At 59.1% G+C, this 13,534-nt stretch overlaps 1 protein-coding gene across 1 annotated transcript in view; it reads right to left on the minus strand.

Moving 5' to 3' along the window:
- LOC132085785 (cyclic AMP-dependent transcription factor ATF-7-like) overlaps positions 1 to 13,297 on the minus strand; it is a 42,802-nt gene extending 29,505 nt beyond the window's left edge. Inside the window, exons 1-2 of the mRNA XM_059491230.1 lie at positions 13,244 to 13,297; positions 3,501 to 3,558 (exon numbers count right to left, since the gene is read on the minus strand). Of these exons, the coding sequence (XP_059347213.1) occupies positions 3,501 to 3,548 (48 nt within the window). The 5' untranslated portion in view covers positions 3,549 to 3,558; positions 13,244 to 13,297. The remainder of the gene's footprint in view (positions 1 to 3,500; positions 3,559 to 13,243) is intronic.
- Between the last annotated feature and the right edge of the window lie 237 nt (positions 13,298 to 13,534).

A 13,534-nucleotide genomic window follows, 5' to 3' on the forward strand; every position in this document is an offset into this window, starting at 1 on the left:
CTGTCCCACTGCACAGAGCTGGGAACAGCTCCCAGCACCAACACCAGTGCCCCAATTCCCCCTAACCTGAACGTTTAATTCCCATCTCCCCCAAACCCGAGGGTTTAATTACCAAATTCCCCCTAACCTGAACGTTTAATTCCCATCTCCCCCAAACCTGAGGGTTTAATTCCCAAATTCCCCCTAACCTGAACGTTTAATTCCCATCTCCCCCAAACCCGAGGGTTTAATTACCAAATTCCCCCTAACCTGAACGTTTAATTCCCATCTCCCCCAAACCTGAGGGTTTAATTCCCAAATTCCCCCTAACCTGAACGTTTAATTCCCATCTCCCCCAAACCTGAGGGTTTAATTCCCAAATTCCCCCTAACCTGAAGGTTTAATTCCCAATTCCCCCAAACTTGAAAGTTTCATTCCCCAGTTTTCCCCAAACCTGAAGGTTTAATTCCCAATTCCCCCTAAGCTGAAGGTTTAATTCTGAGCTCCCAATTCCAACAGCAGACCACAAATCCGCCCTAACCTGAAGGTTTAATTCCCCCAGACCTCAAGGTTTAATTCCCCAATCTCCCCAAACCTGAACATTTAATTCCCTAACTAACGAGGTGGAGCTGGTGGAACAGCCCCAGTCTCAGCTCTCAGCCCCCGGAGTGGCTGGAATTGAGAGCCTTGGGGTGATCAGCAGCACCCAGAACTGAGAGCTCTGGGGTGACAGCACTGGGAATTCAGAGATTTGAGGCGATCGGCAGAATCGAGAGGTTTGGGGGTGACAGAGAGCGCCTGGATTGATCTCAGCAGGGAATCCCGGCTGCCAGGGCCGTTCTGGGGGCAGGCACAGCCGCAGCTCCCGCTGCCCCGCTGCCGGCCCGTTCCCAGCCCGGCCCGGGGAATCTCTGTCCGCCCGTCCCCGCGGCGGCCCCGGGCACCCGAGCCGGCGGGAGCCGCGGCCGCGCCAGCCCGGCTCGGAGCGGGAGAGCCCCCGGACAGAAACATCCATCCCCCCGCAGCCCTGGCCACGCAAACGGGTTTGCAGCCCCGCCGAGCCCGCGGCGCGCACGGAGCTGCCCGGGGATGGAGGGGCTGCCCTGCCCGGCGGCTGATCCTGCGCGGCAACGGGAACGGGAAATGGGCGGAAAATGGGGGAAAATGGGGGGGAAAACGGGGGGGGAAAACGGGGGGGGGAAGGGGGGGAAATGGGGAAAAGGGGGGGGGGGGAAATGGGGAGGGGGAAAGGGGAAAAATGGGAGAGAAAAAGGGAAAAATGGGGGGAAAAGGGAAAGAGAAAAGGAGGGGGAAAGGGAGGGAAAAATGGGGGGAAAAAGGAGGGAAAAGGCAGAGGGAAATGGAGGGGGAAAAGGGAGGGAAAAATGGGGGGGAAAAAGGAGGGGGAAATGGGGAGAAAGGGAAAGAAAAAAGGAGGGGGAAATGGGGGGAAAAAGGAGAGGAAAAAGGAGGGAAAAGGGAGGGAAAAATGGGGGGGAAAAAAGAGGAAAAATGGGGGGGAAGGGAAAGAGGAAAGGAGGGGAAAAGGAGGAGAAAATGGGGAAAAAAAGGGGGGGGGAAAGGAGGAGGGAAAAAGGAGGGAAAAAGGAGAAGAAAGGGAGGAAAAAGGAGGAAAGAAAGTAGGGAAAAAGGAGGAAAAAAAAGAAGAAAAAAGGAGGGAAAATGGAGGAAAAGGGGAGAAAAAGGGGGGAAATAGAGAAGGAAAAAAGAAGGAAAAAGGGAAAAAAGAAAAAAGGGAAGAAAAGAGAGGGGAAAAAACGAGGAAAAAAAGGAGGAAAAAGGAGGGAAAAGGCAGAAAAAATTAAGAAAAAAGGAAGAAAAAAAGGAAAAAAAGTAGGAAAAAAATGGAGGGAAAAAGGGGCTTAGGGCACAAAAGATGGGGCTGGTGTCAGCTACAGAGGGAAGGAAGCAGCTGCGGGGGGAAATCATCAAGTCACCCCAGGACATTCCCCGATCCCATCCCAGCCCTGCTGTCCCATGCCATGCCATGCCATGCCATGCCGTCCCTGGATGCCCAATTCCATCCCAGCCCAGCCCTGCCCTGCTCTGAAGGACGTCCTGGGAGCAGCAGCCCCGAGGTCAGGCTGGATCCCCATGAATCACCCGCTCGGAATTGCCAGGATTCCAGCATTTCCATATTCACATGAGGAATTGTCGGAATTACCCATAAGCAGCAGGCTGGAACAGCCAGAGGAGGAAGCAGCCACCTTTATATGTCATTTGTGGGAGATTGTGGGAGATTAAATTTAAATACATTGTTGTTTGCCTTAATTGCTTGTTTGAAGCCGATTTTAGGGCTGCGTGATTGAAGGGCTCACACCATTAAGTGCTCAAACACAGCTAATACATTTTATAAATGGCCTGCGCAATTTCACAGGCAAAGAAGTTTCAGATAAAAAGCAGCCTCCCAAAAAAAAAAAAAAAAAAAAAAGGCAAAAGGAGGAAGTTCACCTGCAAGGGGGAATCTGGGTGAGGCTCGTGCCACAATGAGCAGAAAGCTGGGAAACCTTAAATATGTGATTTTAAACCAGTAGGAATTCCACGATCCCCCAGTGTCCAGCAGGAATCCCATTAAACCAGCAGGAATTCAATCATGCCCCAGTGTCCAGCAGATCCCATTAAACCAGCAGCAATTCCACGATCCCCCAGTATCCAGCAGGAATCCCATTAAACCAGCAGCAATTCCATCATCCCCCAGTTCCCCCAGTACCAACTGCCAGGGACCCCTGAGCTCAGCTTTGGGACATTTTCCCCATAAACAGAAGGAAAAGGGGATGGAGCAGAGTTTTCCCCAGACATGGAAGGAAAAGGGGATGGGAAGGAGAGGCTGGAGGAGGAGCAGGAATTCCCGCAGGGCACGGAAGGAGCCCATCCCAAAATAGCGTTCTGGGGACCAGCTCCGTCACCTGTCACATTCCCAGCTGCTCCAGAGGGGAACGGGGAGGCTCCGGCCCTGCAGGGCCCTGGGTTTATCCCTGGGAGCAGGACGGGGCCACAGCAACAGCCCCAGCTGAGCCACGAGGACCCCCCGTTCCCAAAGCAGGATTTAACTGATCCCCCCGTTCCCAAAGCTGGATTTAACCGATCCCACCTTTCCCAAAGGAGGATTTAAGTGATCCCCCCGTTCCCAAAGCGGGATCCAGCTGATCCTGGAGGATCCCCCTGTTTGCACCCCGCAGATCCCGGGGCTGCTTTTCCCCTGGGATCCCCTGGAGCAGCAGCTCGGAGCGCTCTGGCTCAGGGATGAACCCGCCACAGTCCCGTTAAACCAAAATCCCATTAAATCCCAAAGCCAAACCAGCCAAAATCCCACGGGACCAAACCCTGACCCCAAAGACAAAACAGCCAAAATTCCACTAGACCAAATCCTGACCCCAAAGCAGCCAAAATCCCATGAGACCAAATCCCAAAGCAGCCAAAATCCCCTGAGACTAAACCCCAGAGCAGCCACAATCCCACCGAGCAGCCCCCAGACCCCAGAGCAGCCCCCAGGGCCGTACCTGTCCGCAGCCCGGGGCGCTGCACACGAAGGGCCGGTCGTCACCCATCCTGCACGGCCTGGGGAGCAGAGAAGGGACAGAAATCTTTAAATGGCCCCAGAAAGCCCCACAGCACCCACGGGAGCCGCCCCTCTGCTGGGACGGAATTATCCTGGCCCGGGTTTAGGATTTGGGAGGGACGGGGTGGGTTTTTGGGATTTTACAGCTGGAAGGGAACCTGGGAAGGTGTGGGAGCTTCCCTGGGCGCCTGCAGCACCCATGGGTGTCACCTCCCGAGGTGGGGACAGCAGCACAGCCCCCCCAGCACGGCCCCACCCGTCCCCGCTCCTTTTCCCCACAAACAGAAGGAAAAAGGGATGGGAGCAGAGTTTTCCCCACAAACAGAAGGAAAAAGGGATGGGAGCAGAGTTTTCCTCACAAACAGAAGGAGAAGGGGATGGGAGCAGAGTTTTCCCCACAAACAGAAGGCAAAGGGATGTTCTGGGGTGAGGGAACACCCTGGGACCCCCATGGAATCTCAGAGCCAGCCCAGGGGTCCCCCCAGCACAAACAAACCAGCAGGGACAGAGAAAATGCACAGAAAACAAAGTGCGAGCGAACAGCCGTCCAATAAATCCACGGCCTCTCTCTGCACCGGTTATATTTTCAATGGGAGAGAACTAAAATTTGTCATTTAATTAATTAAGGGATTATAGGAGTGGTGCTCCGTTTTACAAGGCAATAATCGGGCTCCCCAGTGGGTAAACTACAAGGCTGATGGCAGGGGCAGTTTATCACGGATTACAGCCAAGGATAACAAAACACTCTCTCCTATTATGCTACAAGTGAAGCTGCTCTCATTAATAAAAAATAAGAGTAAATAAAGCAAAACCCTCCCCCCCAGACTCAAACTGGGGAAGGACGGCTCCCTCCTCCACACACCGATGTTTTAGAGCAGGATTTCAGAGAGATGCGATAAAGCAATGCTGTTTGCTCGGGGCTGGGCTGGGGCCGCAGGGCTTGCACTGGCAGCCCCCAGGGTCGGTATTTTTAGGAGCTGTGCGAGAAAGGAGCTCCAGGAATGCGGCGGGGACAGCGGGAAGGGATCAGCGAGCTGCTGGAAACGAACAGAGCCGCCGATTCCCTGCTGCAGGAGGGGAATCCCTCCCCACAGCCACGGCACGGTGGGGAGAGGAGCTGTGACCCCACCAGGCAGGGACGCTGGGCTGGCTCTGGGGCTGCATTTACCGAGCTGAGATCCCACAAGGCAGAGCCCCAGAGCTGGGCTGGGTTCGGGGCTGGGTTTGGGGCTGGGTTTGGGGCTGGGTTTACACACCCAAACCAACACGGCAGGATGGGACAGGAGCTGTGATTCCCCCAGAGCTGGGCTGGGTTTGGGGCTGGGTTTGGGGCTGGGTTTGGGGCTGGGTTTGGGGCTGGATTTGGGGCTGGATTTACACACCCAAACCAACACAGCAGGCTGAGGAGAGGAGCTGTGATTTCCCAGAGCTGGGCTGGGTTTGGGGCTGGGTTTGGGGCTGGGTTTGGGGCTGGGTTTGGGGCTGGATTTGGGGCTGGATTTACACACCCAAACCAACACAGCAGGCTGAGGAGAGGAGCTGTGATTTCCCAGAGCTGGGCTGGGTTTGGGGCTGGGTCTGGGACTGGGTTTGGGGCTGGGTTTGGGGCTGGGTTTGGGGCTGGATTTACACACCCAAACCAACACGGCAGGATGGGACAGGAGCTGTGATTTCCCAGAGCTGGGCTGGGTTTGGGGCTGGGTTTACACAGCCAGACCCCGGGCGCTGTGCGGACAGCAATGGGGATAAATGTCCCTGTCACTGACGGCGATGGGGATGGATGTCCCTGTCACCGGCAGCAATGGGGATGAATGTCCCTGTCACCAGGGGCTGGCAGCCAGAGCCCGGCCCAGGGGGAACAAAGGCACCCAAACACAGCAACGGGCCCAGGAATCCCGAAAGGGACACGGCAGATGGCAGAGCAGGGACAGCAGCAAGGACAAACCCTGCCCAGGCCGGGAGGGGACACCGGAGCTGTGCATGGATCCGGCTGATCCCGGAGGATCCCCCGCTCCCAAATGATGCCACCATTCCCAAAGCAGGATTTAACTGATCCCACCGTTCCCAAAGCAGGATTTAACTGATCCCCCCATTCCCAAAGCAGGATTTAACTGATCCCACCGTTCCCAAAGCAGGATTTAACTGATCCCACCATTCCCAAAGCTGGATCCAGCTGATCCCCCCGTTCCCAAACCAGGATTTAACTGATCCCACCATTCCCAAAGCAGGATTTAACTGATCCCACCATTCCCAAAGCTGGATCCAGCTGATCCCCCCGTTCCCAAACCAGGATTTAACTGATCCCACCGTTCCCAAAGCAGGATTTAATTGATCCCACCGTTCCCAAAACTGGATTTAACTGATCTCCCAATCCCCAAAGCAGGATTTAACTGATCCTCCCGTTCCCAAAGCTGGATCCAGCTGATCCCACCGTTCCCAAAGGAGGATTTAACTGATCCTGGAGGATCCCCCATTCCCAAAGCAGGACCCAGCTGCCTCAGGAGGATCCCTCCTGTTCCCAAAGCAGGATTTAACTGATCCCACCGTTCCCAAAGCAGGATTTAACTGATCCTCCCGTTCCCAAAGCAGAATCCAGCTGATCCCCCCGTTCCAAAGCAGGACCCAGCCGCCCCTGGCTGCGCAGCACGCACAGGACACACACACACACACACACGCGTGCTCAGATTTATGTCACGTTTAGCTGGGATAAATTCCCTCCATAAATCCTGTGCTCGCGAAGAGGCCGAGGCAGGAGCTGGCAGGGGCTGGGAGCTCTCTCCTGGCAGCCCTGGCATGGCATTGGCACTGCTGGGGTGGCATTGGCATGCTCTGGGAACAGGGAAAGGCAGATCAGTCTGGGGGAGCTCCAGGGGGATGTTTTTCTCCCTAAGGATTTGGGGTTTCTCCCAAGAAATTGGGGATTTCTCCCCAGGGATTTGGGGATTTCTCCCCCAGGGATTTGGGGATTTCTCCCCCAGGATTTGGGGTTTCTCACCCAGGGATTTAGGGATTTCTCCCCCAGGAATTTGGGGATTTCTCCTTCACTGCAAACCACGCTGTGGCTGCTGCAGCGCCTCGATCCCCGTGAGAAACGCCACCAAACAGCGAAAATCACCTTTCCTTCACCCTCAGCCTGGGACACAAGGAACTCCCTGGAGCTCGGCCCTGCTGAATGCCGGCACGGAGCTGGAAATGCTCTAAAAATAAAGTTCTATTGTTGTCCTGGCACGTGACATTCCCGCTGTGGGAATGCTGGTGCCCAGGGATTGCAGCTGGGCACTGCGGGATGGGCAGGAGCCGCTGGGAACGAGCTGGGATTGAGCTGGGATTGAGCTGGGAATGAGCTGGGATTGAGCTGGGATTGAGCTGGGAATGAGCTGGGAACGAGCTGGGATTGTACTGGGAATTGTACTGGAAATGCACTGGGAATTGAGCTGGGAATTGCACTAGGAATGCAACAGAATTGCACTAGGATTGTACTGGGAATGAGCTGGGAATGCACTGGGAATTGCACTGGGAGTGCTGCAGGCCCCAAAAAATACTCGGGGGGATGCAGGCACTGTTCTGAGCCAGCAGGGATCCCTCTCCAGCACAGCTCTGGGCTATGCCCGTAAACCACGAGAATAAACTCCACATTAACGTGACCACACAATCAAAGCTGAGGGCTGCACCAACCATGAACCAAACCCAGCAGGGCTGCGAGAGCCGCCTCCCAAAAACGGGCTGGGCCTGAGGAGGCACAAAACGGGCTGGGTTAATTATCAGAGTCCAGGAGCGCCAGCCCAGCTCCATGGGGTTAACTCGGAGCCCACTGAGTGCCAGGCCAGCCCAGCTTGGTGGGGTTAACTCTTGGCCAGGGCAGCCCCGCTCCATGGGGTGAATTCACCCCCAGCTCCATGGAGTTAACTCTTGGCCAGCCCAGCCCAGCTCCATGGGGCTAATTCATCCCCAGCTCCATGGGGTTAACTCTTGGCCAGCCCAGCCCAGCTCCATGGGGTTAATTCATCCCCAGCTCCATGGGGTTAACTCTTGGCCAGCCCAGCCCAGCTCCATGGGGCTAATTCATCCCCAGCTCCATGGGGTTAACTCTTGGCCAGCCCAGCCCAGCTCCATGGGGCTAATTCATCCCCAGCTCCATGGGGTTAACTCTTGGCCAGCCCAGCCCAGCTCGGTGGGGTTAATTCATCCCCAGCTCCATGGGGTTAACTCTTGGCCCAGCCCCGCTCCTCTCCTCAGGGCGGCCGTGCCAGCCCGGGAGCCGTGCCAGCAGCACAAACAAACCCATTCAAACACAAACGGCGCTCCGGGCACCGGCCCAGCCCCGAGCACGGCCAGGGGGAGAGCACCGAGAGCCACAATAAACCGGATTATTATGGATGGCTGCGGCTCGGCGCTGGAGCGGCCTCCGGGAGAACACACAAACCCCAGGGCCAGCCCTGGATCGCGCTGGGGGAGCAGCGGCGAGGGGAGGCGGCCCGGCTGCCATTAACAGCCCGCGAGGAGGAAGCGCAGGGCTGTGTCCCAAGCTGTGTCCCAGGCTGTGCCCTCGGGCTGTGTCCCCCAGTCTGTGCCCCTGGACTGCCCCCAACACTGTCCCCAAGCTGTGCCCTCGGGCTGTGTCCCCCGGGCTGTGCCCCTGGACTGCCCCCAACACTGTCCCCAGGCTGTGCCCCCGGTGTGTGCCCCCAGGCTGTGCCCCTGGCCTGTCCCTGTCCCCTGGCTCTCCAGAAGCTCGGAGGTTTCCCCTGAACGCTCGAGGCAGGAAGCAGAGTGCTCCGAGGCCGGTCAGGAAAGGCTCTCGTGGTTTTCCTGAGGGCAGTCGTGGCCAGCGCTGAGCTTCCCGAGGCTGGGACGGGCTGGGGTCAGCAGGGCCTCCTGAGAGGGCAGGGACAGGGCCCGGTGTCCCCATCCCCAGCCTGAGGGTGACTGTGAGCACCGTGACCCACCCTCACGTGAGGGAACAACAACAGCTCCAGCTGTTCCTGCAGAAAACCGAGGGAAAAGCGGGAGTGGGGTCCCACCTGCTTTGGGAGGCCAGGCTGGCACCTCATCCTCATCCTCCATCCTCATCCTCATCCTCATCCCTGCTGCTGTGAGACCTCGGGACGAGCCGGAGCTGTGGGCACCGGCCCAGGGCTGCTCCCGCCCCTCAGAACAATCAGAACAATCTCGAGTTCCACACACCGGGCCCAGGGCTGCTCCTGCTCCTGTCCCTGCCCACACCGGGCCCAGGGCTGCTCCTGCCCCTGCCCACACCCGGCCAGGGCTGCTCCTGCCCCTCAGAACAATCAGAACAATCCCGAGTTCCACACACCGGGCCCAGGGCTGCTCCTGCCCCTCAGAACAATTCCAAGTTCCACACACCGGGCCCGAGGCCGCTCCTGCTCCTGCCCACACCCGGCCAGGGCCGCTCCTGCCCCTCGGGGCGCCCGCAGCTCTCGCTGCCTCTCCCCGCCCGGATCCACCCATGGAAATTGCGAAACCCTTTCAGTTTTGCAGGGAGAGGCCCCCCCAGGGCGGCTCTTGGGCCCAAACTCCGACTCTGGAACTATTTTGGGGTGTGAGGGAAGGAGGGAGAGTGTTTGCTTTGCAACCAGAAAGCTGCGAGAGCTTAAAACTGTCGGGTGGGAAAGCAGGCCAAGAGCCCGGGCCTAAAACCTGCTCTGGAGGCACAACACCCTCACGCTTCGCGGGCCTGACAAAGCAAAGCAAACCCAACTGTATAAACTGGAATATTGGCAGGGAACCCGCTGGAAACCAATGCCCCCCAGCCACAGCGTGTTTAACCAGAAACCTCAGCCAAGCCCCAGCACTCCCTCGGGCTGGGCCTTTCTGGGTGTTCAGGCCCCGAGAGCATCCCCAAAAAGCCAAAACCCCATTGCCTCAGGATGTCGGGGATGTGCAAACCCTCATTGCTGGCTGGGAAGTGCCTCAGAACAGCTTGGGGCAGCCCATTGCTGTCAGAGGTCTCACCTGGCCCTCAGGTGAGCCCACGGAGGGTCCCGGAGCTCCCCAGGAGCAGAGGGTCTGATGTGGGGAGGGACAGGGGCATTGTCACCATGCTGTCACCCCAAAGCAAAGCCAGACACCGACCTGGCCTCGGCCAGAGCACCTGGACAGGGATTAGGGAGCGTCTGGGCCCTGTCTGGGGGCAGCGGGTGGCTCTGGGGCCTGCGGAGCCAAAGGGAGTCCCTGAGGCTGGAGCGGCCTCCAGGAGCTCCGAGTGCCTGCCAGGAGCTCCGAGCCACCTCTGGGAGCTCCGAGACACCTCCAGGAGCTCTGAACCACCTCCGGGAGCTCTGAGACACCTCCGGGAGCTCTGAGCCACCTCCAGGAGCTCTGAGACACCTCCGGGAGCTCTGAGACACCTCCGGGAGCTCCAAGACACCTCTGGGAGCTCTGAGCCACCTCCGGGAGCTCGGAGACACCTCCGGGAGCTCCCAGCCCTGTCAGACCCGGAGCTCCGGCTGTCCCCAGGGCAGGCCCTCTGCCTGACCCCGGCACAACGCACACCCACAGCCCAGACTGCTGCAGGAGAAGGAAGGTTTCCTCCCCAAATTGCCACAGGAGAAGGTTTGCTCCCCAAATTGCCGCAGGAGAAGGAAGGTTTCCTCCCCAAATTGCCAAAGGAGAAGGTTTCCTCCCCAAATTGCCGCAGGAGAAGGAAGGTTTCCTCCCCAGATTAGCGCAGGAGAATGAAGGTTTCCTCCCCACATTGCAGGAGAAGGTTTCCTCCCCACATTGCAGGAGAATGAAGGTTTCCTCCCCACATTGCAGGAGAAGGTTTCCTCCCCACATTGCAGGAGAATGAAGGTTTCCTCCCCACATTGCAGGAGAAGGTTTCCTCCCCAGACTGCTGCAGGAGAAGGACGGTTTCCTCCCCACATTGCAGGAGAAGGTTTCCTCCCCACATTGCAGGAGAAGGTTTCCTCCCCGAGCAGCGATTCGTTTCCCGGCAGGATCCGGGGTGGCCTCGGCGCGGGCGATCCATCTCGGCGCTGCTGAGATCTACGGCAGCGCGGGGCAATAATTCAGCTTTAGGGCAGGAAGGGGAGGCCCGGCAGAGCGCGGCTCCCGCCCGGCCCCGCAATTACAGCGCGGCCTCGCACGGAGCAGTATTTTACCTCGGAAATGCCTGAGTGACCCAGAAACCCGAGTCCCATTTCCTGAAATTATTTCACCACTTCAGAGCCCTTGTTTCAATGAAAGCTGCTGCAAACGAGGCACGAGAGCCCCGAGCTGAGCTGGAACAGATTTTCCCTGCCCGACGTGCATGTGGGGATGGTTTGAAGGGAAGAGCAAAGTCAGGGCTGGTGAGAATGAGCACCTGGATAAGAACCCTGCCATGAACCCCAGTAACGGAGCCAGGGCACACAGGGAGCCCAAAATGACACAAAAACCCTGCCATGAACCCCAATAACGGAGCCAGGGCACACAGGGAGCCCAAAATGACACAAAAACCCTGCCATGAACCCCAGTAATGGAGCCAGGGCACACAGGGAGCCCCCAAAGTGACTAAAATATTCTGTCCCCCCTGTTATTATCCCATCCCACCTGGGCACTTCCCTCTATTCGGCTTTTGGAGGCTTTCAGGGTGCCAATGTTTGATGCACGAGCCCTGAAAATCCGAGGGGAGACAGAAACGCTCCAGGCAGAAGGGATTGCAGAAAAGGGGCTTGCAGAAAAGGGGCTTGCAGAGGGGTCTGCAGAAAGCCCAGGTGCTGCATCCATGGCTTGAGCTGTGCTCTGGTGGGCAGCAAAGCCCCCGTTCCCCCACAGAATCTCACAACTCCAAGTGAACTTTATGGGATGGAGCACCAGCACCCTAAAGGAGTCCTGAGCGTTTTGGGGACAGGGAGACGCCAGAAAAAAAGAGAAAATAAAGGAAAGGTGAGGGACAAGGATGGGGAGCACCCCTTGGGAATCCCTCAGCACCTCCAAGCTGTCCTGGCTGCAGCACAGCTCGTGCTGAACAAGGGGGGAAAAGCAGTTTGGGAAATCTGGCCTCGATGCGCAGGGCCAGGAATGGGAACAGAAGGGGAAAGAAACAGAAAGGGAAAGAAAAAGAAGGGGAGAGAAAGAGAAGGGGAGAGAAAGAGAAGGGGGGAGAAAGAGAAGGGGAGAGAAAGAGAAGGGAAGGAAAGAGAAGGGAAGGAGAAAGAAGGGAAGGAAAGAGAAGGGAAGGAAAGAGAAGGGAAGGAGATAGAAGGGAAGGAAAGAGAAGGCCCCAAGCAAGTGCGAGGATAAATAAACCCAAAGAGGCGCAGCAGCCTCGCGTGGGACGCGGCAGAAAGGAGCCCACAGCCAGAGCGAGGCAGAGCTGCTGCCCTGACACACAGAGCCACACGCGGGCACCTGCCCAGGTGTGCTCAGCGCCCCGGCAGCACCTGGCCCGGCACAGGGACCTGCCGGGAAACGGGGAGAGCCCCGGGAATGAGGAACCCCGAGAAAGCAGAAACAAAACAGAAACAAAGCGCGTCAGAGAGCCCGGGCACAGCGAAAGAGGAATCTCAGAGGGAGTCTGGCATCCCCAGAGTTTGTGAGAGCCTGCTCCTGCTCCCAGAGACCCCAGGGCTCCGGGCACGGCCCAGGGATGCAGGAAAACACACACAAATCCCGGGAAAAGGCTGGAATTCCTGGTGGACACAACCCACTGGGGATCTCCACAGCTCAGGACCTTCAGGGCACCCGAATTCACAGGAAAAGAGGTGGTTTTGGGTTCCCAAAGCAGGCAGGGCTGTGGGAGAGCGCCTGCCCAGTGAAACCCCATCCAACCCAGAGCAGCAGGACCAAAACCCTTCCCTGAGCGGTGCTGAGCCCGCTGGGGATGGAGCTGGCGCAGGGCTGGGCCCAGGAGCTGAAACGAGCAGGGATGGGACCCCTCCTCAGGGAAGGGACCCCTCCTCAGGGATGGGAACACTCCTCAGATATGGGACCCCTTTTCAGATAGCAGGGATGGGACCCTCCTCAGGGATGGGACCCCTCCTCAGGGAAGGGACCCCTTTTCAGATAGCAGGGATGGGACCCTCCTCCGGGATGGGACCCCGCTGCCCTGAGCCCCCTGCCCACCCTGCACCTGTAGTTCACTGGCGTGCAGGTGAGCCCCCAGCCCAGCCCTCAATCCCCCCGATGGAGAACAAGCTCCTCAACCCCCAATTGCTGATATGGAGGAAGAGCCCCCAGCCCCTGCTGCTGCTGCTCCCTTCCCCAGCGCCAGGGCAGGCACCGACCGCAGCTGCCCAAACACTGCCCGGCCCCTCCCCATTCCCCGGGAGGATGGAGCCCCGATGCTGCCCTCAGCCCCTCACAGACCCTGCCCCATTCTCTCAGCCCGGTGCCCCCTCCCCATTCCGGGGCTCCCCCCGGCACCGCCCGGGCCCCTCGCTGCTCCTCGGCCCCGCCCCAGAGGCGGGGCTTGGCCGCATAGCGGCGCCCCCCTCGCCCGCCATTGGCCGCCGCTCCCGCCGCTCAGGGGCGGCGCGCGTTGCGATTGGCCGCGGCGCGCTGCCACTCAGCGCGGGGGCGGGGCGGGCGGAGCCGCCGCCGCACGAAAACTCGGGGAGAGTTGTGGGGGGAGGGGCCGGCCGGGGCTCCCGCCGCCCCCGGAGCTGCCCCGGCGCCGCCGCCGCCGCCGCGGAAGCGCTCGGTACGGCCCCGCTCCCGCCGGGCCGGCGCCGCCGTTACCTGAGGGAGCCGGGCCGGGTCCTCGCGCTGGCGCCGCTCGCGCTGGGGCTCCCCCCGCCCCGCGCGCCAGGCTCTCGCGAGACCCGCGCGGGGGTAACGGCGCGGCGGCCAATGGGACGCGCCGGGGGCGGGGTCTCGGCGGGGAAGGGGCGTGGTTCTCACACACGGTGGGCGTGGCCAGCGATAGGCCCCGCCCTGGAGGCCCCGCGGGGACCGCGACACGTGGGGAGAGGGGACAGACCCGGGACAGAGCCGGGACAGAGCCGGGATAGCCTGGGACAGACCGGGACA

The sequence above is a fragment of the Ammospiza nelsoni genome, chromosome 32 (assembly GCF_027579445.1).
Source record: "Ammospiza nelsoni isolate bAmmNel1 chromosome 32, bAmmNel1.pri, whole genome shotgun sequence".
In the NCBI taxonomy this organism is placed as follows: Eukaryota; Metazoa; Chordata; class Aves; order Passeriformes; family Passerellidae; genus Ammospiza; species Ammospiza nelsoni.